General features: G+C 52.1%; 2 protein-coding genes across 2 annotated transcripts in view; one reads left to right on the top strand and one right to left on the bottom strand.

Annotated features, from left to right (window-relative positions):
• The first annotated feature begins 1,264 nt into the window (after window positions 1–1,264).
• On the top strand, window positions 1,265–7,727 carry BET1L (Bet1 golgi vesicular membrane trafficking protein like). The gene is made up of 4 exons (XM_061564331.1): window positions 1,265–1,379; window positions 3,145–3,233; window positions 4,375–4,431; window positions 5,694–7,727. Exons 1-4 carry the CDS (start codon window positions 1,361–1,363, stop codon window positions 5,859–5,861), a joined length of 333 nt encoding a protein of 110 aa, XP_061420315.1. The 5' UTR covers window positions 1,265–1,360; the 3' UTR covers window positions 5,862–7,727.
• A 1,067-nt stretch (window positions 7,728–8,794) lies between these two features.
• The window catches only part of RFX4 (regulatory factor X4), a 69,442-nt gene continuing 56,608 nt past the window's right edge, over window positions 8,795–21,628 (bottom strand). The window contains exons 17-18 of the mRNA XM_061564337.1: window positions 19,554–19,782; window positions 8,795–10,128 (exon numbers count right to left, since the gene is read on the bottom strand). Coding sequence (XP_061420321.1) covers window positions 9,685–10,128; window positions 19,554–19,782 — 673 coding nt within the window. The 3' untranslated portion in view covers window positions 8,795–9,684. The remainder of the gene's footprint in view (window positions 10,129–19,553; window positions 19,783–21,628) is intronic.

Genomic DNA, 21,628 nt, shown 5'->3' with positions numbered 1-21,628 from the left:
CCAATTGAAAGGGCTGTACGCCGTGTGGACCTAAACTAATGTTTCTTTTCAAGAATACGGGGTAAACCGTATGGGTTGACAGCGATGAACTCAATGGGACCTGTTTTGCCATTATCAAAGGATAACAAATAAAGAATATGTTTTACACTTTCTATCTTGATTTGAAGCTTTCGTGACTGCAGGCATCCATACTCTTTGGTTCTTTCGGTAAAGTCACGTAGGTAGAAAATAAAAATAAATAATAAAACAGCTGTGTTCAGCTGTTAAAACACCAAACAGAAACATTTTGCAAGCAATCATGTTACTGCATTAAGCACGTATACTTGTGGCGAACATGCGAATACAAATAACATGCTCTGATAGTATTTGATGCATTTTCTTTGAAACTGATTAGTCAACAGCAGAGACGACTTTCTTTAGAGGCGAGTCTCAAACAGTGTTAGACCACAAAGACGATGCACTATCAGGACAAGTATGTGGTTAATGCTGACACTATTCCTTACACAAGGTTTTTGTTTGATGTTTTAACATCTTAACACAACTCTTTTATTGCCAGAAAGGGTTAAACCTATTCTGACATTTTGATACTGGCAAGGGAGGGCATGTGATGTAGCTTCTCACCCAGAGCTCTCAAGGTCCTGATCGTGGCATTATCTTTGTGCTGTTCGCCTTTTGGCGTCCTCTGGTCTAACACCGTTTCAGACTCGCCTCGAAAGAAAGCTGTCTCTGGTGTGGACCAATCAGTTTCAAATACAATGCATCATAAACTATCAGAGCATGGGGGCCGTTCATAAATGACGTCACGCGATTTTGGACGATTTTTGACCCCCCCCCCCCCCCATCGTGATTCCTTGCAAAGGGTTTCTGTTTGGTGTTTTAACGTCTTAACACAGCTGATTTATTGCCAGAAAGGGTAAAAAAGCCAATTTCTTTTTTCAAAGATAAAAAATAAAAAAATAAAATAATAAAAAGAAAACATAATAAAATACAATTCTCACTTATTTTATTTCCCTTCTACGTGACTTTACCAAAAGAACCAAGCAGACGAATCCCTGCAGTCACGAAAGCTTTAAATCGAAAAATAAAAATAAAGCTTATGAATTGTTACAAGTGACCAGTGTTGGCCATCACCGCGTGTGAACATCTCATCGCCCGCTATCCACGTTCCGGGGCCCCTCCTCCTCTTCACTGACCACGCCCCCTTTTCACTGACCACGCCCCCTTTTCACTGACCACGCCCCCTTTTCACTGACCACGCCCCCTCCCTACTAACCACGCCCCCTTTTCACTGACCACGCCCCCTCTACTGGCCACGCCCCCTCTACTGACCACGCCCCTTCCAGCACACAGCGACTTCGACATGACGGAGCGGGGCAAAGGTTCGTGTGATGTTTGGTGATAGATCGATTATCTCGAGAACAGCACCGACAAACATTACTTTTGTTCCTCGCTCGCCGTTGTCCGCGTATGTCCACGGAGTCGCCCTGAGTGTGTTTCACGGCCCTTGTCTCTGCGTTAAAATGTGTTTCTTTTTTAATATCGAGGCCGGGGTTTAAGTAGGCCGCAGTCGGCGCCTAGGCCTCGGCCTGGATTTAGACCGGGCAAGCTGCGCCTCGTCCCGGTTGCGCGTCGGTGGCAGCGAAGCCTCCCCCACCCCGACTCCACCGCCTTGGGTGTCTCCTCTTTCACAAACTCGTCGCCTTTGGTTGGAGTTAAAGGGCTACTTGAAATATCTTGACGACTTTTGGTTATCTTTTGATGTGGTTGTTGTTGTTGTTGTTTGACTTGCATCCCACTGGGATTTTTGCACACAGCGTTGGTGTGCGGTGATTTTTTTCTGCAATATTTTGCTGTCTTTTCTTGGATTTTCTGTTTGCACTTCGTCACATATTCACTTTAAGATGTTTTCTTGTTCATGTTTTTGTTTTTTGTTTGTTGCGGTTGCACCCGATTCAAGAGCCGAATGGCTCACAGGGCTATACCTAATAAATGAATTTGAACTTGAGCTGTGACGAGTTGAGATGAAACGGTCTCGCGTTAATGTTTTGATAACGTTTAGATTAAAGCGTGGTGTCAAAAGTGACATTAAGTAGTTTTAAGTGGTTCTGTTTAATGACAGTCCCTCCTATCATTGTGAACAAGTTATTTCGTGAATGAGGGCAGGCGGCCAACACTTAAATAACTCTCTTCGGTCACAGCACCTAAGCCACGTTCATTATTTTAATAGTTGAAGAGGGGCCATTGCCTCTAAACGTCGCCTAGTAAAATCTATGTTCAGGCAGCGCGTTGAGTTTGTGTGTACGAGTTGTGCGAGTTCACAGACAGACGGCTATGGGAGTTTGCTTGAACATTTGCTTTGCGGCGTGAAACGTCGACGAGTTTCATAGCGCACACTGCGAATTTACCTCTCATGCACCATCCACACGTGACCATCATCCACACGTGACCATCCACACTTCACCGTCCACACGAACACGTGACCACCCACACGTGACCATCCACACTGCATCCACACGTGACCACCCACACGTGACCATCCACACTTCAGTCACACTTCACCATCCACACTTCACCATCCACACGTGACCACCCACACGTGACCCATCCACACTTCACCATCCGCACGTGACCATCCGCACGTGACCACCCGCACGTGACCGTCCACACTTCACCATCTGCACGTGACCATACAAGCGTGCAGGAGGCCGGCCTTCATCGACCACTGCCTGTGAATGATCACACACACGCAGTGTACATAATACAGGTTTCTGTTGTTGGGTTAGATCGCGTAAATAAATAAATGTGTCGTTAAACCCGCCACCACCCGACACGGCCAACTTAGTAAGATTTGTCACGTAAACAGAATGTGCCAATTCGTCACTAGTACAGCAATACCACCCGGTGGGTTGGAGAGCGAAGCCACAACATTTACAATCTGAGTACGACGTCTCATCAGTAATCGCAACCAGCTTCATCAGGCGACAGCCAGAAAAAAAACACGGTGTACTCCGATAATATGGGTAAGCTCAGATGTGTCCAAACACTCGCGCCGTTCACCGCGATGCCCGACGTTTTGCTCCGCATGGCTTTGAGCTTCGACTGGAGGAGTAACATTCCCATTGCGTGTGTGGCACTCCTTTCAAGGCGTCACGGGAGGCGTGGAGCAGATGCTGGACACGGAGAACCAGCGTGCAACAGAAGTCCTCTCCAGCAAAGTGTCTCGCCTCAAGTCGGTACGCGGTGCCCCATCACAGCTGATTGAGTTCAGAATCTGAATATTTAGTGATACTGGAGGAATCCGATGAGCCATAAAAGCTCTTTTTCACAGATGTCAGGGTAGGGGCACGGGGTCAGAACTTTTATCACCACAAACAATGGAGAAAAAACAATATGGTTGCAAAGCATATGGAAGGTAAACAAATTACTAAAAAATAGATACAAATACAACTTTTTTTTATCTTATCAGGTAAAGCCCACTGAGCTATTAGGTTTTTTTAGGATTAGAACTGGGACGATTGGCCCATGAAGTCGATTGATTAACAAGAAAATATAATCGGCTGAATTTTTGTGGTCGATTTCACGGCCCCCTTTAAAAATGGTATCTGCTCCGGCTTTCCTGCCTTCCGAAGGCAGTGAACCCTCCTACAAGCCGATCTCGGCGTGACGTGGCAGATTATGCCGAAGACGTCAACGAGCTTTGTTGATCATATTCCGTGGGGAAAAAACTTACCGTTTTGCAACTGTTTTTGTGCAGTTGGATTACTTGAGCAATCGATTATTTATATAATGACATATCCCAGCTCTACAACATGGATTAGGGCATCGCAAGACTGCAGGGATGGTGACGACGTGGGGAGGAATTCGCCCTAAATGTGGCCTGGTCATGGATAATTATGTTGAGTGTGTACATACTATATAAGGTTGGTATTGTGAAAAGCATTAACGTTTGGGTTCACATAAAAATGCTGCTTTCACTTGACTGCAACAAATGACCGCTGGACGGTTCCATAATTTGGAGATGCATTGCACACACTTTAAATGTGTGGATAAGCTTCATCATGTATCGACCAGTTAGGACTGTCAATTTGAGAATGAATGTGCTGTGTTCACCTTTCATAATACTGTGGTGTATGGACATACATGGATGAACTGACTTTTTTTTATCCCCACTTGGATGGTATGGATCATTAAGTTATTCTGTGTGTCAAATAATTTATCCCATAAATAACCCACAATTTATAGAACGATTACCTTCAAGGTGATACCCCCGTATGCATTATTAGGATGCTTTGAACATTTTTACTGATTTTATCTTAATTCGTGGAAGTGCTCTTGTGTGTGTGTTTGTCTTTGAACTGGTCTTGTTTTATGCAGTTTGCTTTGGAAATTGACAAAGAAACAGAGGAGCACAATCAGTACCTGGATGGAATGGTGAGTTTAAATGAGTTCACTATTGTCCATGGAATAGTAATTGCCATCATTGCTTTCTCACCGTTAATGTAATACAGGGTTGTAAAATAGGAGATGGAGTGATGAGATCATCTCACGTGCAGGTGCCACGTGAATTGTGGCTTCACATTCATATTCTTAGGTTTTTTCGGTAAAGTCACGTAGGTAAAAAATTAAAATTAATAAAAGTAAAATAAAAAAAATAGAAAAAAATCACGACGTTTCGGAGGCAACACAAGCTTCCGTCTTCAGGTGGAACCGTCACAGCACGATAGCTGTAGCTTCACAGTTCGATTCATTAACAAGATGGCGATGGCTTTGAGAAGGCCTTCATCTAGCAGTTGATTAGTCATGGCTGATGATGTCGATGATGAATGTTTTCAATGGAGGGAGAGAAAAAAAAAACACTCAACTCGGAGCAAACCTAAGCGTGCTGGCTTATTGCCTTTCGTAATAATTTAACTGGCTTTATGAAAAGCCCCCTGCTGGAGAGGTATGTGGTGAGTAGGCGTGTGAGGCTCGGGGTCGGGCGGCAGGGCGAGTGAGTGCGAGGGTTGATGCGGGGTCGTGACCCCATGAGCACGGGGTCACATTTCATCCACGACACGGAGGTCACGGGGGGGGGGGGGGGGGTAGCTGCCATTGGGACGGGGTCTGTCTGTCGTGTGACAAACGTGCCAAGGTCAGTCTCCTGAAAGTTCTGCTTGTGTTTTTTTTTTCAAGTCCAGCACATTTGAGCGTTTTATGGACCTGTTTGTGATCCATCAATCCTTTCGTCCATTGCGCAAGGTCACTGGCGTGTGCCCGTCATCCCTGACTCTCAATATAAGGACTTTTTATTAAGCTCTTATTGTTTGCTTCATTTTCTCATACTGGAAAATGTGATAACCCACATATATGTTTTAAAATAACTCGCGCGTATCTTAATTGGAATGCCTTAAAATCACTTTAGACATCCCGTGACACATGATGTCATGTGGCCAACCGGCACGTATTCGTTTTATTATTTCCAACAGGCAACCTCTCAGTTGCAAGTCCAGTGTGTGAACTGTTACACCACGGCAGCGTCTGTGCTTTAATCAGTTAAATCTAGACATCTGTGTAAAAAGAGCTTCATAGCTCATGGGATTTCTCCCGGATAAATATTCTGATTCTGAAATGCCACCTTGTGGACTAAAAGCGTGATTCGGACTCGCCTGACTTTGCTCGATTGACGCCCGCGACGTGCCTCGTGCCTGCCCCAGGACAGCGAGTTCATGAGCGTCACGGGGCTGCTGTCGGGCAGCGTGAAGCGCTTCTCGTCGATGGTGCGCTCCGGCCGCGACAACCGCCGCCTCATGTGCTACCTCGTGGCGGGGCTCGTGCTCTCCTTCCTCGTCCTCTACTACCTGGTCTGGCGCGTCCGCACGTGATCTCGTTCATCGCCGCCGCCGCCCGTGGAGCGACCTCCTCCCTTTGGACGCACAGCTGCCCACTGCCGCAAAAGAATTTCCAAATTTTATTCGAAAAATCTAATGCATGGGTTGGGGGGGGGGGGTGGAACCTTTCCCTGACACGAGGACCAAGTTGCACTCTCGGTAACCGTTGACGCGTCTCGCGCGTATTTACGATAACGCCCCTCGGCCACTTCTGTAACTGCAGGAAGTTGTTTTTTTTCAAAATTGATTAAGTGTGCTGAAATAAAAAAAAGTGTTTTACGGTCAAATACGTCCCAGCAGCTAAGGTACTTGCGGTGATATGTGAACGGGCACACTCAAATTTCTAAACACAGTATCGCCAGGTCGCAAATATTCCCCTCCAGTTCCCAGTTAGCGTGGCTGCGATGCTTCCTTTGGCAGGAATGATTGATCACGCTGAACTTAGAAACACAGTCATATCCAGTCGAAAATATTCACCACCAGTGTCCGATGAGTGCAGCGGCTAAGTTGCCTGTAAGTGACTGACGTTCTTTGTTGGCCGTTTAAATGTGGAGAGGCGGCCTCACCTTTGGCCGCGGGCCGCATGAAATTAAGTTGTGGGCCACATTCCCCCCGTGGTCCATGGCTTCTCCACCCCTTGCTGTGACACCTCTCGCAAGTCTTACCGAATGTTTGACCTGCTGGGTTATCGAGTAAAATGTCAAGTTTTTTTTGCGTGAATGATTTTTGTGGGTAAATGTATATTTCGGGGGTTGGATGGTTGTTACACTTTGTGACTTTCTTGTGCCCAAATCTAATCACATGCACTTTACAGTCTTGGGGCGTGGTTTTCATTGTATTGTATGTCTATCAAAACAATAGGGTATTTTTTTTTCCTTTGCACTTGCGGTCCCTGGGTGGATTAGTTCAAGTATCGGGAGTTTTGACCAAAATGATTTTAGCTGTCGCACATCTTTACCCAGGCGGAGTTTGTGACGCACGGTCATTGGGCGAGTGTGTGTAGGGGTGGATGGGAATCTGCGCGCTCGTATCCCCAGCCACGCTACACGCACCAACTTTTTAATTCAACAAGTGAGATGCTTTAGGTGGCCGGGTGGCTCGGAGGTCAAAGCACTAAGCCGGCCCCCCGCCGTGCGATCCTCGATTCAAATCACGGTGTCAGCCGCCCGTGATTAAACCGGATACTTAAGCGCAATGAGTTGATGGTCTCGGCTCGATCACTAATGACTGCACTCAAAAATAAACCCCCATCACATGAAATGTTTTGGTTTTCATTTAATTCATCAAATTTGTAGCTGTTGAGAATTAATAAAAATGTATCGGATTGATTTTCCGCGCGCCAGACATTTCTGTGCAGCGGGGCTTGTGGTAAAGTGCTCCCCCTGGTGTGCAGATAAAAAAAATGACTTTATTATTTCAGAAGTGGTCCTACGACGTCAACTTTGACATTTAACATTGGGCGATGCGCAGCTTTTCCAAGAGTTCCCAATGGACTCCACCTCTGCCGACGTGACGACGTTGTCACACTTGGAATAAAACTGGGAAGAGACCAAAAACAATTGCGCACGAGACGTTTTGACTGCAGTAAGGATTTTGTAGTGTACTGCGTCATCGTGGTTCTAATACGACAACAACGTAATTTGGCGAACTTGGTTTTTTTTATTTGCTCGAAATGTCATGCCGATTAAACTGGCTGGTTGCCGCGAGCTTCATTGTTAGTGTGACGAGTTCATATGAAGTTAATCTGTTGCACATCGAATAGATTTTAGGCGATTGAAAAATTATGGTGGTGAGTTCTATACTGTTGCTGGTGGGTTTTTTTGTCATTTCCTTATGACTGAAAGTGAAATAAATTCATTTGTATTGCAGCTATTGTTTAGAGATTGCCTTGTCGTCAAATATTGCATTTAAGTGACAAAGAAATGTTTCCATTAACCCAGCCCATACAAAAGTCTTCCAGGCTTAAATGGCCCTCCACAAACATGTGAATGGTTGACGTGTGTAATGATTCACCTCGACCCCACTCCCACTCCCTGCCACAGGAATTCAATGATTTGTCACAAATTGGGGTTACGATTCCATCTCTTTCATTCAGTTGTGTACGTTTTGACTGCACATGACAGCCCTTTGTGAATCCACGGCTCTATGAAGCCCCCTCCCCATGCAGTGTCAGTAGTGGAGGTGATTTGACCATTCTTCACCACGCTGGTCAGTGCGGCTTTGCCGATCGGCCGTGTTACAATACCAGTTAAGGTAACGCCCCTCCACCGATGCGAGCCGTCGCTCGGAATCAAACTGAAGTTGCTGGTTTCGTAGCGCAGTCGGACAAGCACAGCGTCACTTCACCCCTGTCGGCATCGGTGGTGGCGGTGACGGCGCATACGGTAATTTTAATTGTTGGGACCGCTTCAAACGTGGCACTTTTCTCAAGTGTTTTCTCCGTTTCGGCGCCGGTGTGTGTCCGTCGCCGGCAGCAAGCCGCGGTTAAAGAGTTTGGGGGATTACGAACCCGGCACTGAACAAAGCGGCATGGAGCGGATGAAATGTGAAAGGGCTACGACGTCGGGTACCGCGCGTGGGACTGGACATGCGCGGCTTAATGTGCGTGCAAGGTAACAGTTGAGCTGGCCTCTCTCTTCTCGGTTTAAACGTGATGGTGGTGGTGGTGGTAGTGGGTTTTTTTTTTGCACACCCCTCCACCAAACAAAGCCACCGCCTCGTATAAAGAGCCGTCGGTCAAAGGTTAGGCTTGCTTACATCAAAGGGGTATAAATAAGACGTGAGCTGGTGGGACAAGGAAATAAAGGCGGACGAAATGGAGATTATGAGTCTCAGTGCGTGGCCAGGGCCCCGCATTCCAGACGACTTTAATTTATTCCCGAGGGCAATAAGGAAGGCGCGACGCGGGGCCCTTTGAGAGATGCTTTGAGAATTTTTTTTATTTAAAAATTCGTAACGTATGTACACAATACATTAATATTGCAGTTTAAATATACATCTTGGCTACGATAATCTGCTTTTGCACAAAACACGCGCTTGGTTTTGTTATATATATCTTTTTTTTTTCTTTCTAATTGCAGTACTGGACGTTTTCTTTTTTTAAAGTGGTGTCTGTTGCGAAGATCTTTCGGTCACAGTTAAGTAGATCTTGCGAATGCGGGCTTCGTGTAGTCAAGCATTGCTACAGATTAGGGCAAAAGGTGCAAGAGTCTTCATGGGTGAGAGGTGGGGAGGTGTGAAGGAAAACCGTCTCTTCCACTTTAAAAACTTTCGTTATTTTTTCTTCACCACAAAAGTAACAGCTTCCTCCGTACTTGGACAGCGATGCACTTTACCTTGCGGCGTCTGCGCGTCGCTCCGAGGTTTGCGCTGTGGGATCGGGGGGGGGGGGGGGGCAGCGCAGCGGCCGGAGCGTGCAGCCACTTGTGAGCAATGTCCCTCGGTGGCGCGCGTGTCGCGCCCCGCCAATCGTTGCGTTGAGAGACCCCCCTCTGCCATCACACCACCACCACCTCCTACCCCCCCCCCCCACAAGATGTCTTGCGAGTGCAGCGTCTCTCGTAAGTTGCCTCGCATCTCAACTTTGCTTCGGAGGCACGAAGCGCTCGTCTGTAAGTGCGCAGAGAGCGACGGGGGGACGCTGACCCGTCCCCGCCGCTCGGACTCGCCAAAATCATTGTGGCCGTCGAACCGCGCGCCATTCCTGGCAAAGCCCTGCATGCGTGCGGTCGTTCCGTCGGTGGCTCCAGACCGAACTCATCCCTCGCCGTGCCCCATCTTCGTTCGTCGTCGTCGTCGTCGTTTTCGCCCGCGATCGTCACTTGGACCAGGCGCTCGCGGCGGCGGCCGCCTCGCCGCTGATGTACGCGAATCCCGGGAAGTGCTGCCCGGGGTCGTAGTCGGAGGCGCGTCGAGCCATGCCGAGCGGCGCGAACATGTCCGAGGTCGGCGGCGCGGGCAGCGGGGCCACCGCACCGCCAGCGCTGTAACGCTGGACGTGCGCGTGGTGGTGGTGGTGGTGTCCGTGGTTGTGGTGATTGTGGTGGTGGTGCGCGGCTGCGGAGGACGACGAAGGGGAGACGGAGGAGGGAGACACGGAGGAGGCGGGACTCCCGTAGCAGGCGCCGCCGACCAGAGCGTGGCCGCCGCTGCCCCCGCCGCCCCCCGTGCCGTCGCCCCAGCGCGGGGTCACGGAGCCGGTGCCGGCGGAGGAGCCCAGGAGGCACGGCTCGAGACGGCCGGACTGCCGGCTGAATGGGTACTGCGGTAGGAGAGAGGGGAGGGGCGACGGTCCACCTCGGATTAGTACGGTTGGGTTACGTACGGTGCGAAAGAAAATCAACGGACGTAAATACAACCAACAGGGTTTACGCATCGACAGAGATGAGGCTGATTCACGTCGAGACTTTCAGAAACGGATGCGCGTGGGGTCACGCGCACGTGCACAGAGACACAAAGATCCTCCGAATAGCAGAGACACTTACACATTCCATGGGTCATAGGAGAAAACCACAACCCCCCCCACAGCCCTGGCCTCTTAATGGTGTTTTAGGCCTTGATCAGAGCAATAATGCAGAGATGTAGGTCCTTTGATATTCCATACGGCTCTGCTGTAGCAGACGGACAGAGAATATCGCATCTGTGCAGAACTGCCCCGGCCTGAAACTACAATGGGCGTCTGCGAGTTTCTCAATGTGCCTGGCATGATGATGATGTTGAATAATCCTTGCCAGGACTTTTCCTGGCACGCTGATGAGGGAGATTTCCCCCCGTCAGCGTACACGGTTGGCTACGTACGGTGCGAAAGAAGTTCAACATACATATTTGTTACAATCAGTGCGCCCTCCACCCCCGGCCCCTTAAAGAGCTTTAGAAGGGGGGATGATCAATAGGACACCTTTCCAATCCAGCAGAAGCCATGCTTCGTCTCGAGGCAGTTGATATGATGGGCATGCAGTGCGGGGGCCCGGCAGAGGTTTTGCTATGCTCGCGTCAGCGTTTCGCTAGGAAAGAAAATCCCTACCTGGCACTTTACCTGGCCTCAGGCTCTGTATTGCTGCTCTGCATTGCTCCATCCTTCTGCAGATACCCGTACCCGGCCGGGTACGGGTAGCCGTTTGCGACCCTGGTGCGGCCGGGTACGGGTACGGGTAGGCCGTGAGTCACTGGTGAGTCACCGTTTGTCACTCATTTCGGGTAGGGTACGGGTAGGGAACGGGTAGGGAACGGGTACTCGTATCCGGCCGGGTACGGGTACGAGTACCCGTTAGCGACCCTGGTGTGGCCGGTACGGGTAAGGAATCAAAACCCGTTTGCGACCTCTGATCTTAACCAGATGGAGCACCTCGTCAAGGTGCCTGCGTTGGTCTCAACTTGGCGCCCAGTGCAGCCGTTTGCAGCTGCACGAGTCGCAGGCCTGAACCGCAGCGTTGCCCCCCTCGCTGTCAGAACCAGGGGAGATGGATGCCATGTCCGGCTGCAAGCGACGATCACATTCTTGCTTGCAACGTCCTTCAGCTAGCTCAGGCCTGGCTGGATATGCGGGGGTTTCAATGTGGTCCTCTGTGGAGGATGCCGAGCACCCCACCCCCACGCCCACAGTCAAAGAATGACAAGGGCATCATCATACGCTTACGGATGATACACGCAGAGAAAGATCCCCCGTGTAGCCTTCACCAGGCTATCCGGGCAAGTGCTGTTAGCGAGCACCTATGAAGGCCGGCACGGCACACGAGGGGGTGGGTGGTCAGCACCACGCCCGGCCGCCTTTGTCTCACCAGTAGCGATGTTTACACCGCATCAGGTAATCATTTGAGGCTGAGTCAACATAGGGGAGCCCCAGGGCCAGTTCAGATAATCATCATTTGCATTGGCCGTGAGCGCAAATCGAACTCGGGTCGCTGGGTTCGTAGCCGAGCGTGTTAACTGCTGTGCCACCGCTCACCACACGCACACACACACCCACACACACTCACACACCCCCACACACACGCACACACACCCCCGAACCCCCGCGCGCACGCACACCAGTGACAATTTTAATAAGCGGAGAACAATACTTGGCTTCTGCCTTTAAAAAAATATCGTACGGTTCCCACAAATTCCTGCAGTGATCTCAGAAGTAACTAAAAAAAAATCAAATTATATTTCAGCGCACGATAGTTACCCCAGCTCTGTACACACAGGTCACGCCGTGTCGTGCGAGAGTGGCGAGCGGAGGATGAGCTGGCAGTGAGTGAGTGTGGATGAGTGAGTGGATGAGTGAGTGGGTGGATGAGTGAGTGAGTGGATGAGTGAGTGGATGAGTGAGTGATTGGATGAGTAAGTGAGTGAGTGGATGAGTGAGTGAATGAGTGATTCAGTGGATGAGTGATTCAGTGGATGAGTGAGTGAGTGGATGAGTGAGTGAGTGGATGAGTGAGTGAGTGGATGTGTGAGTGAGTGGATGAGTGAGTGAGTGGATGAGTGAGTGGATGAGTGAGTAGATGAGTGAGTGGATGAGTAAGTGAGTGAGTGGATGAGTGAGTGAGTGGATGAGTGAGTGTATGAGTGAGTGGATGAGTGAGTGAGTGGATGAGTGAGTGGATGAGTGAGTGGATGATTCAGTGAGTGGATAAGTGAGTGAGTGGATGATTGTTTTTTGACGGCGAGTGTTCGTGGGTAGCGGCGGTGCAGCGGTTTGCGCGATGCGCCTTCGAGCCTGGCCACACCAGAGTTCCATTCCCGTTCACGGGTCACCAACACCGGTGACGATAATCTTAACCGGTCCTGGGCCTCACCTAAGTCGACTCAGCCTCAAATGAGCACCCGGTGCCGTGTGTAAAGAACCCCACTGGGGAGACGAAGATGGTCAGGCGTGGTCCTGACCACCCACTCCCCCACCCCGTGTACCACTTCAGCTTTCATCGGTGCTACTCGCTAACAGCACACGTGCCCCAAGAGCCCCTCAAGGCTATACGGGGGATCTTTGTCTTTGGTGTGGCCCGCCACTCGGCGAGCCCAGCTGTGGCCTCGATGTATCGCGGGGGACCCCCCCCCCCCAAGCGTTTGTCCCCGTGGTGGTGTTTTAGAGACAAAGCGGCTTTCACCGAGCGAGCGGCGCTATTTATACACACGGGGGACATGGGGGGGGGTGGGGGCACGGGGGTGGTGGGGGGGGCACCGAGGGGATACAGCAGGGAGAGCCGGTCGCTACCGCTGCTCGTCCACTATCGCTAACTGCTCGCTCACTACTCGCTCGCTCACTCGCCCGCTCACTAGCCCGCCGTGTTCCACTCCGGCTGCATGCGTGTGGCGAGCCGTGAGACCAGCTCCTTGCCTTGTAGCCACGCGCCTGGGTTGCGTCCTGGGCCGTTCGGCACGAGGGCAAAGCAGCTTCGTCGATGGGAAGAGAGACGCGGTGACGCGTTGTCGTGATTGCACCTTTGTGACGTCACTGCTATGGCATTGGAGCCCCGATAATGCTGTGGGGGGGGGGGAGGTGGAGGGCGGGGTGTCGTGTTGAAATGTTGGTGGCATCGTGAAGATGGCCTTGGTGGTGGTGGCGGTGGTGGGACGGGATGGCCAGCAAAACTAAACTAAAACTAACATTTCATTTTCCCAGGTAAGGCCGGCTGAGCTTGTAGCTCTTTTGCAGAAGCGAGCTGGCCACAGACGATCGCCCAACAAAAAGTGGCTTATCACGTGGAGATTTACAGCAGCCGAATACTCACAAATACATGTTTCTAAATGTGGAGGGAGAAATCTAAGGACCCTGCGAAAAATCCACGCGACCACGGGGAGAGAGACACTCAAACTCCAAATATACAGGGATCAGGGTCTGGATCGAACCCACGACCTTCTGTATACCAGGCGAGGTAGTGAACATCTCGCCGCCGCGGCGACCCCGAAACGTCGGACGTCGCGCCCAACGACGCGCGGCGCGATCCGGATAGACACCAGAGAGCCGTACGGCACAACCACGAAGAACCTAAGTGATAGTCGCGCACACGCAGCTCGGGTTTGAAACAAACATCGTAAGAACAATAATAATTTCGATTTAAAGCTTTCGTGACTGCAGGGATTCATCTTATTGGTTCTTTCGGTAAAGTCATGTAGAAGGGAAATAATACAATAATAAAAATAAAACATAATAAAATAATTCTCACGACGTTTCGGCCACAACGCAAGCAGCCGTCCTCAGGTGAAGAACAGGTCTGTCGGAAAGACAGCGTCTGAATGACAGACCTGTTCTTCACCTGAGGACGGCTGCTTGCGTTGTGGCCGAAACGTCGTGAGAATTATTTTATTATGTTTTATTTTTATTATTTCCCTTCTACGTGACTTTACCGAAAGAACCAAGAAGAACAATAATAATGATAGCAGTATACCCGCGCACCGCGGGAGCCAAGTTTCGCTTTTGAGAGATGCAGAGTTAAATCGCAAAGAGCGGCGCCCCGCGGCTTCTCACAAAGGAAGGAGCCGCAGTGCGCGGCGTCTACTGCGCTCGCTCGCTTGCTCGCTCGCCCCGAGTCATCCCACCGACCCGGCGGGGAGAAAGCGAGCGAGCGAGAGGAGGAGGAGGAAGAATACAAATTCGATAAAAACCCCTAAGCAAAAAAATATATATAACGGCGAAACAAAATAAGATGCGTCCCATGTCACGGAGAGTCAGAGGGCACGCCGCTTCCCCTGCGCTATTTTCTGCACTAAGTAGAAGGGGACGGCTGTTATTTCTTTTTTTTTCCCCTCCACCCGGATAGCGTGGGCCCCCATGCTGCCCGAGGCACAGGCCGCCAGTGTCATCGGCACCGCCGGCGCCGCCTCCGTCCGTCCGTCCGTCCCTGCGTCCACCGTGACCCCGAGCACAGCTGTGCGCGCCTCAGAGCCGCCCTTGTGCGGAGCTGAGAGGAGAGAGAGGGGCCCAGTTTCCGGAGACGGCGCTCGCCACCGACGCTCACCGCTGCCGATGTTCACCACTTGACGCTGGCCGCAGCGAGTTTATTTTTTTCGGTATTCTTTTTTTGGCGCTAGATAATGCGATGGCTTCATTTAGAGGGGGGGGGGGGGGGGGCGGGGCGGTCGTGTTTTAAATTGTCAAATAATGCCGTGGTCTTTCTTATTTGTTCCGAGAGAACGATGGTGGGAAATAATGCAAGATACAATTTTTTTCATGTCCTTGTTGATACGGGGGTGGGATGAGTACAATTTTTTGTTTGGTGGGAATTAAATGTTAGAGGGCAATAGTCGAGTGTCACTTCCACCCACCCGTGTTGTCAAAGAATGGGGCCCAAACATCGTGGGAAATGTCGCTCGTCGTTTTGGTCGATTCCGTATCGAGGCATCGAGCCGAAAGATACGCGGCGATTCAAAGTGGTCCACAACGTGGCTTGATAAATGATGAAGCCCTCACCATCGTCATCATCAGAATTTTCAGTTGCATCAACAGGCAGCAGCAGCGGCGACTGCATCATCATCAGCAGCACCATTATAATTTTCATCATCATCATCATCATCGACATCAGAAGTAGCAACAGGAAGCCAGCAATGTCATCACCAGCATCAGCATCATTAGCAGCAGCAGGTTGCGCTCCATAAACCATCACGACAGTCACCAGACACCAACACCAACATCATCAGCGTCGTCAGCGTCAGCTTCATCATTTTTAGAACCAGCAACGGCAGGTTCCACCGCATAAACCACAATCAGCACCACCACCACCCCTACTACGCCTACTACTCCTACCACCACCACCACCCCTACTACTCCTACCACCACCACTCCTTCTACTCCTACCACCACCACCACCCCTACTACTCCTACCACCACCACCATGACTACCACCAAAATCATCATCACCACCCCCCACCATCACCAACCTCAATAATCACCACCACCAGAGCCATCATCGCCACCCACACCAGAACCATCACCACCACCACAAAAACCAACACAAGCCGACGCTCCAGCACAAATGAAATTAACCTCAAGGTGGAAAAGCCCCGAGCGGCCGTGAGACAAGAGACAGCGTCGCAGAGGCGGGCGGCCCGGCGCGACGCGGCCGCGCGGCCTCACAAAGAGCGCCGCCATCTTCACGTCGCGAGGGCCGCGACCCTCAGTGCCCCCCACGGGGGGAGGGGGAGGATGGGGGGGGGGCATCACCACGCACGGTGAATTCTGCCCTTTCAGCCACAGCCAAGGAACCCCCCTACCACCACTCTCACCCCACCCACCCCACCACACCATTCTCACCCCACCACTCTCACCCCACCACACCCCACACACCCCACCACACCACACCCACCCCACCACACCCACCCACCACTCCCACCACATCACTCTCACCCCACCACACCACACCCACCCCACCACTCTCACCCCACCACTCCCACCACACCACTCTCACCCCACCACTCTCACCCCACCACTCTCACTCCACCCCACCATTCTCACACCACCCCACCACTTTCACACCATCCCACCACTCTCACTCGACCCCACCACTCTCACCCCACCACACCACACCCCACCCCACCACACCCCACCCACCCCACCATACCACTCTCACCCCACCACTCTCACCCCACCACACCACACCCCACCCATCCCACCACCCCACTCTCACCCCACCCCACCACTCTCACACCACCCCACCACTTTCACACCATCCCACCACTCTCACTCCACCCCACCACTCTCACCCCACCACACCACACCCCACCCCACCACACCCCACCCACCCCACCATACCACTCTCACCCCACCCCACCACTCTCACCACACCACACCCCACCCACCCCACCACACCACTCTCACCCAACCCCACCACTCTCACCCCACCCCACCCCACCACCCCACCACTCTCACCCCACCACTCTCACCCCACCCCACCACACCACCCCCCCTCCTTCCTCCCCCACCCTTCACACCCTCGGGCAGTGAACAGCGCAATGGGGAGATGAGTTGTGGGCCAGATCGCCGTGGGCAGAAGTGGAACTACAAACAACAACATCGACGACGAGGAGGAGGAGGAGCAGGAGGAGGATGATGATGGTGGTGTTCGGTTTCGAGGAGCGGATGAGAAACGTGGAAGAGGACCGGCGGGGTTGAAAGAGGAGAGGAACAGGAGGAGAGGAGAGGAAGGGGAGGATGAGAGATGGGGGAGCAGAACGTTTGCCAGGCGGAGGAGAAGGAGGATGTCGATGACGAACCACAGATATCCACCTTGACGATTTCACCAAGGGGCGATCTCGGGTCATCCCTCAACAGCAGCGGCGTTTGTCTGGGCCATCGACTGAAGGCGGTCATCGCGTCGCGCGCTTTCAGAAGCGCTTCTGCGACCGTCTGGAAAGCTCTCCCGATGTTAGAAAGCCAATGGGGAGCTCTGCACTTTTAAATCTGGAATGATATCTCGTTTCTTTGGAACTGCGTATTGTGTTTAGTTTGTTGTCCTTCCCCCCCCCCGCACCTCCGATGAGCACGGGTTGGCTAAGTACGGTGGAAAAGAAGTTCAGCGCAAGCACGTGGTGCTTGCTGCTGCTGCTGCTGCCTATTCTGCGTCACTTCGCAAGCGAAGCTTTCAGCCGCTGTCAGTCACTCGTGGGGCCTGTGTCAATGAGGTGGGAGAGAGGGAGGGGATAGAAGCAGAGGAAGGAATGAGGAGGAGGGAAGGAGGATGGCATGGGAGGAGGAAAGAGGAGGAGAGGGGGGGGGGTCCCTTATTTACTGCTGTAATTCTCACTTACAATGTCGCCATTCAGTGATCTTGGCCGCTCGCAGCGGGGGGGGCACAAAAAAAAGTGCGATAAAAACGCGCCCCCTGTTTCAGCTGGGAAAACATTTTGCCTCGCACGGGAAGTCGGAGAGAAAGCGCGGACTGTGTGCGTGCCATACAGATACACCACTAGTCACACAGATGCACTAGTTATACAGATACACCACTAGTCATACAAATACACTAGTCATACAGATGCACTAGTTATACAGATACACCACTAGTCATACACATGCACCACTAGTCATACAGATACACTAGTTATACAGATACACCACTAGTCATACAGATACACTAGTTATACAGATACACCACTAGTCATACAGATACACCACTAGTTATACAGATACACCACTAGTCATACAGATACACCACTAGTTATACAGATACACCACTAGTTATACAGATACACTTCACAGATAGACACTATACAGACACTTATCATACACAGACGAGATAAACATTATACTGATACTCTATCCAGCTACGATACACTGACGATACAGATCCTCCTTATACAGATACCCACTCTGCAGACGCTATACACTTTCTAGATCCTCTGCAGAAACCATACAGACACTATACACTATATTGACACTCACTATCCAGACACTCACCATACACAGCCTCACTATAAAGACAGCTCCTTTCAAAATGCCATTTCCCAACGCCACCCGGGTTGTGCTCACGGCGTCGTGGCGCGAGATGGGGTAGCAACGTACTGCAGTGCAAACCTCCGCGTGTCGGAGAACAGCCCGCGGAAGCGGACATCACAGAGCTACCGTGCGAGGCTCTTTCTTAAAGTGACATCTTCTTCTTGGTTCTTTCGGTAAAGTCACGTAGAATGGAAATAATAAAATAATAAAAATAAAACATTAAATAATTCTCACGACGTTATTATGTTTTATTTTTATTATTTTATTATTTCCATTCTACGTGACTTTACCGAAATAACCAAGAAGATGAATCCCTGCAGTCACGAAAGCTTTAAATCGAAATTTAAAGTGACCTCTTGTCCAATCTGGATTTGAAGTTTTCGTGACTGCAGGGATCCATACTCTTTGGTTCTTTCGGTAAAGTCGCGTAGGTATAAAATAAAATAAATTAAATCACGACGTTTCGATTGCAACACAAGCAATCGTCATCGGGTAGAAAAACCACAGCAAGAACTTTTTTTTGGGGGCTGTGGAAAACCACCTCTTGTCCATCACGGAAGACGCCACGGAGAGTAACGCCCGCCTCGTGAGAGTCGGCGGCGAATTTGCATTCACATTTTACGATAATTCATTCGGCACAAATTTGAGCACGGAGCCAAATTTCCCGTCACGGGGCTTCCCGCAGTAATCTCACGACCAGTTCGCCGGGTTCACCAACCGGGCCGACACCTCGAGAGCCCGGCTGAGTCACGGGCGGCCTGCCGGGTTCGAACTCACGAATAATCCCAGCGGGCTCTCGGCAAAGTGACCGCTGGGCCGCCCGGCCACCTCCACGCGAAGACACTCGCCGAAGTCGGAGCCGGCCCCTGGGGGTAATGTGCGAATCGGGGGCGACTGCCCCGGGCCCCGCGCTTTGGGGGTCCCCGCGCTTCGACGTAAAACGTGTTGTCTATATTTATTTAAAGTTGCGCATTTTGATGTGACGTCACGTTTCTCAAATACCCCCCCCCCTCGTCACACATCGTCACAAATGTCTGACCCCCCCCCTTCCCCAGGTGCGTGACGTCATTCATGGACGGCCCCTGTGTGAGTGCGTGTGTGTGTGTCATCTCAGTCAGTCGACCCGTGGCACCTGCTGGGTCTGCCCCGTGACCTCCTGCCAGCGGGCGTTCGACACTTCACGTGGCCTCAAGGTGCACATGGCCTGGCACAAGCGTCGTGGTGACGTCACCGCCACTTAGCGGCGAATGTCGGTTGTTGTTGTTGTTGTGCATCACCTGCGGCGCTGAGCGGCGGTGGTGGTGGTGGTAGGCGGCCGTCGGGTAGTGCAGCTGCGCCAGCACGGGCTGCTCGTGCGACACAGCGTGGTAGGAGGTCACGGCGGGCCCGGCGGAGCCGTGGTGAGGGGCTGCCGGGTGAGGGTGAGCGTGGGGGTGGTGAGCGTGGGGGTGCTGAGCGGGGACCGCCGGCGCGTAGCTCGTGTAGTTGTAGCTGCCCGTGTAGCTGCTGTTCGGGTGATGAGCGGCGGGGGGGTGGAGAGAGACACGTGGAGGGACGGGGAGATGCGGAGAGAGACATGGGGAGAGACACGGGGAGAGAGGCACGGGGAGAGAGACACGGAGAGAGAGGCACGGGGAGAGAAACACGGAGAGAGAGGCACGGGGGGGAGAGACACGGAGAGAGAGGCACGGGGAGAGAGACACGGGGAGAGAGGCACGGGGAAAGACACGGGGAGAGAGACATGGGGAGAGACACGGGGAGAGAGACACGGGGAGAGACACGGGGAGAGACGTGGAGGGAGACACGGGGAGAGACACACGGGGAGAGACGGGGGAGCGAGAAGGAGACTAGGGAGGAGAGAGACACGGGGAGAGAGACACGGGAGAGAGACGTGGAGAGAGACACGGGGAGAGACACACGGGGAGAGACGGGGAGAGAGACATAGGGAGAGACACGGGGAGAGAGATGAGGAAAAAGGCAGAGAATGAGGAGAGATTTAGAGAGACGTGGGGAGAAAGAAACATGGAAAGACAGCGAGAGAGAGAGAGAGAGCGAGAGGCAAACAGAGACACAGAGAAAGATACACACAGAGAGACGGAGAGCGATAACACGGTTAACACACTGCGCGATCGGTATCGCGAGACAAACACATTCACATTGGGATGGAGGCCCAGGACCGGTTCAGATAATCGTCACCGGTGTTGGCCGTGAGCGGGAATACGAACCCGGGTCGCCAGGTTCGTAGCGCAGCGCACTGACCGCTACACCACCGCTCCCCACTCAACACACACAGACACACACAGACACAAAGATCCTCCGCATAGCCTTAACAGACTGTAGGGGCAAGTGCTGTTAGCGAGCACCTATGAAGGCCGGCACGGCACACGAGGGGGTGAGTGGCCAACACCACGCCCGGCCGCCTTTGTCTCCCTAGTAACAATGTTTGCACATCGCACCAGGTACTCATTTGAGGCTGAGTCGATCTAGGGGAGGCCCGGGACCGGTTCAGATAATTGTCACTGGAGTTGGCCATGAGCGGGAATCGAACCCGGGTCGCCAGGTTCATAGCGCAGCGCGCTAACCACTACACGTACACACACGCGTACAAAACATCCCCGGCAAATGCCGGCGACAAGGTGGAACCCTCCGCGACACCGAGGAGAGGGCTCTTCACACGGCGGCTTTTGGCTCGCCGTCGAAACAAACAAAACAAAACGGCACATCACCACATCGCGTGCTGGTGGATGCGCTTCTACGGCCGGTTGGCACGGCCTTCCCTTCCGATATCGGGAAGCCGCTGGGAGCTGTGCGCTCTGAAATGTAGACCGAAAACTCGCGTCTTTAAAACTGCCCGTCGTTGCGTTCAGTTGGTTGTGCTCCCCCCCCGCCCGCGCGCCTCCGATGAGCACGCTTGGCTACGTACGGCGCGAAATAAGTTCAACGTGCGTACAATTCGTAGCCCTCCGAGCTGGAATATATATTATAATTACGGCCTTGTTTGATAGCAAGGCCGGTGTCTTCGGTGAGGAATGTCCAAGCCAGGGAGTGCGCGATAACGTTTGGGTCTGGAATTGAGGCGTCCATTCTGGACGTCCGCATTTTTCCACTCCGTTCACCATCAGCGCTCTTCTGGATCTGGGTGGGATTCTAGGATGGTGACAGCAGCAGCAGCTGCAGCGGCGGCTGCGGGACGCGATCCCAGAAAGGGGGATCGGGATTTGGGTCGGTGGTGGCGAGGTTCATTGTTGAGGTCTCGTTTTCAGCGTTATCACCTCGCAAATGCGGGTTCTCCAGTTTGCTTCCGCAAAAACGAACAATCATTACTGGACTTGGCCAAACATCCCAAATGGGG

This window comes from Lethenteron reissneri, chromosome 33 (assembly GCF_015708825.2).
Source record: "Lethenteron reissneri isolate LAM-NWPU_2019-01 chromosome 33, ASM1570882v1, whole genome shotgun sequence".
NCBI lineage: Eukaryota > Metazoa > Chordata > Hyperoartia > Petromyzontiformes > Petromyzontidae > Lethenteron > Lethenteron reissneri.
This window is presented reverse-complemented; position numbering and strand designations above follow the sequence as displayed.

Coding starts and splice junctions, on each gene's coding strand:
- BET1L (XM_061564331.1), top strand. Junction 3,234..4,374: donor AAGTGTCTCGCCTCAAGTCG/GTACGCGGTGCC, acceptor TGTTTTATGCAG/TTTGCTTTGGAAATTGACAA. Junction 4,432..5,693: donor ATCAGTACCTGGATGGAATG/GTGAGTTTAAAT, acceptor TGCCTGCCCCAG/GACAGCGAGTTCATGAGCGT.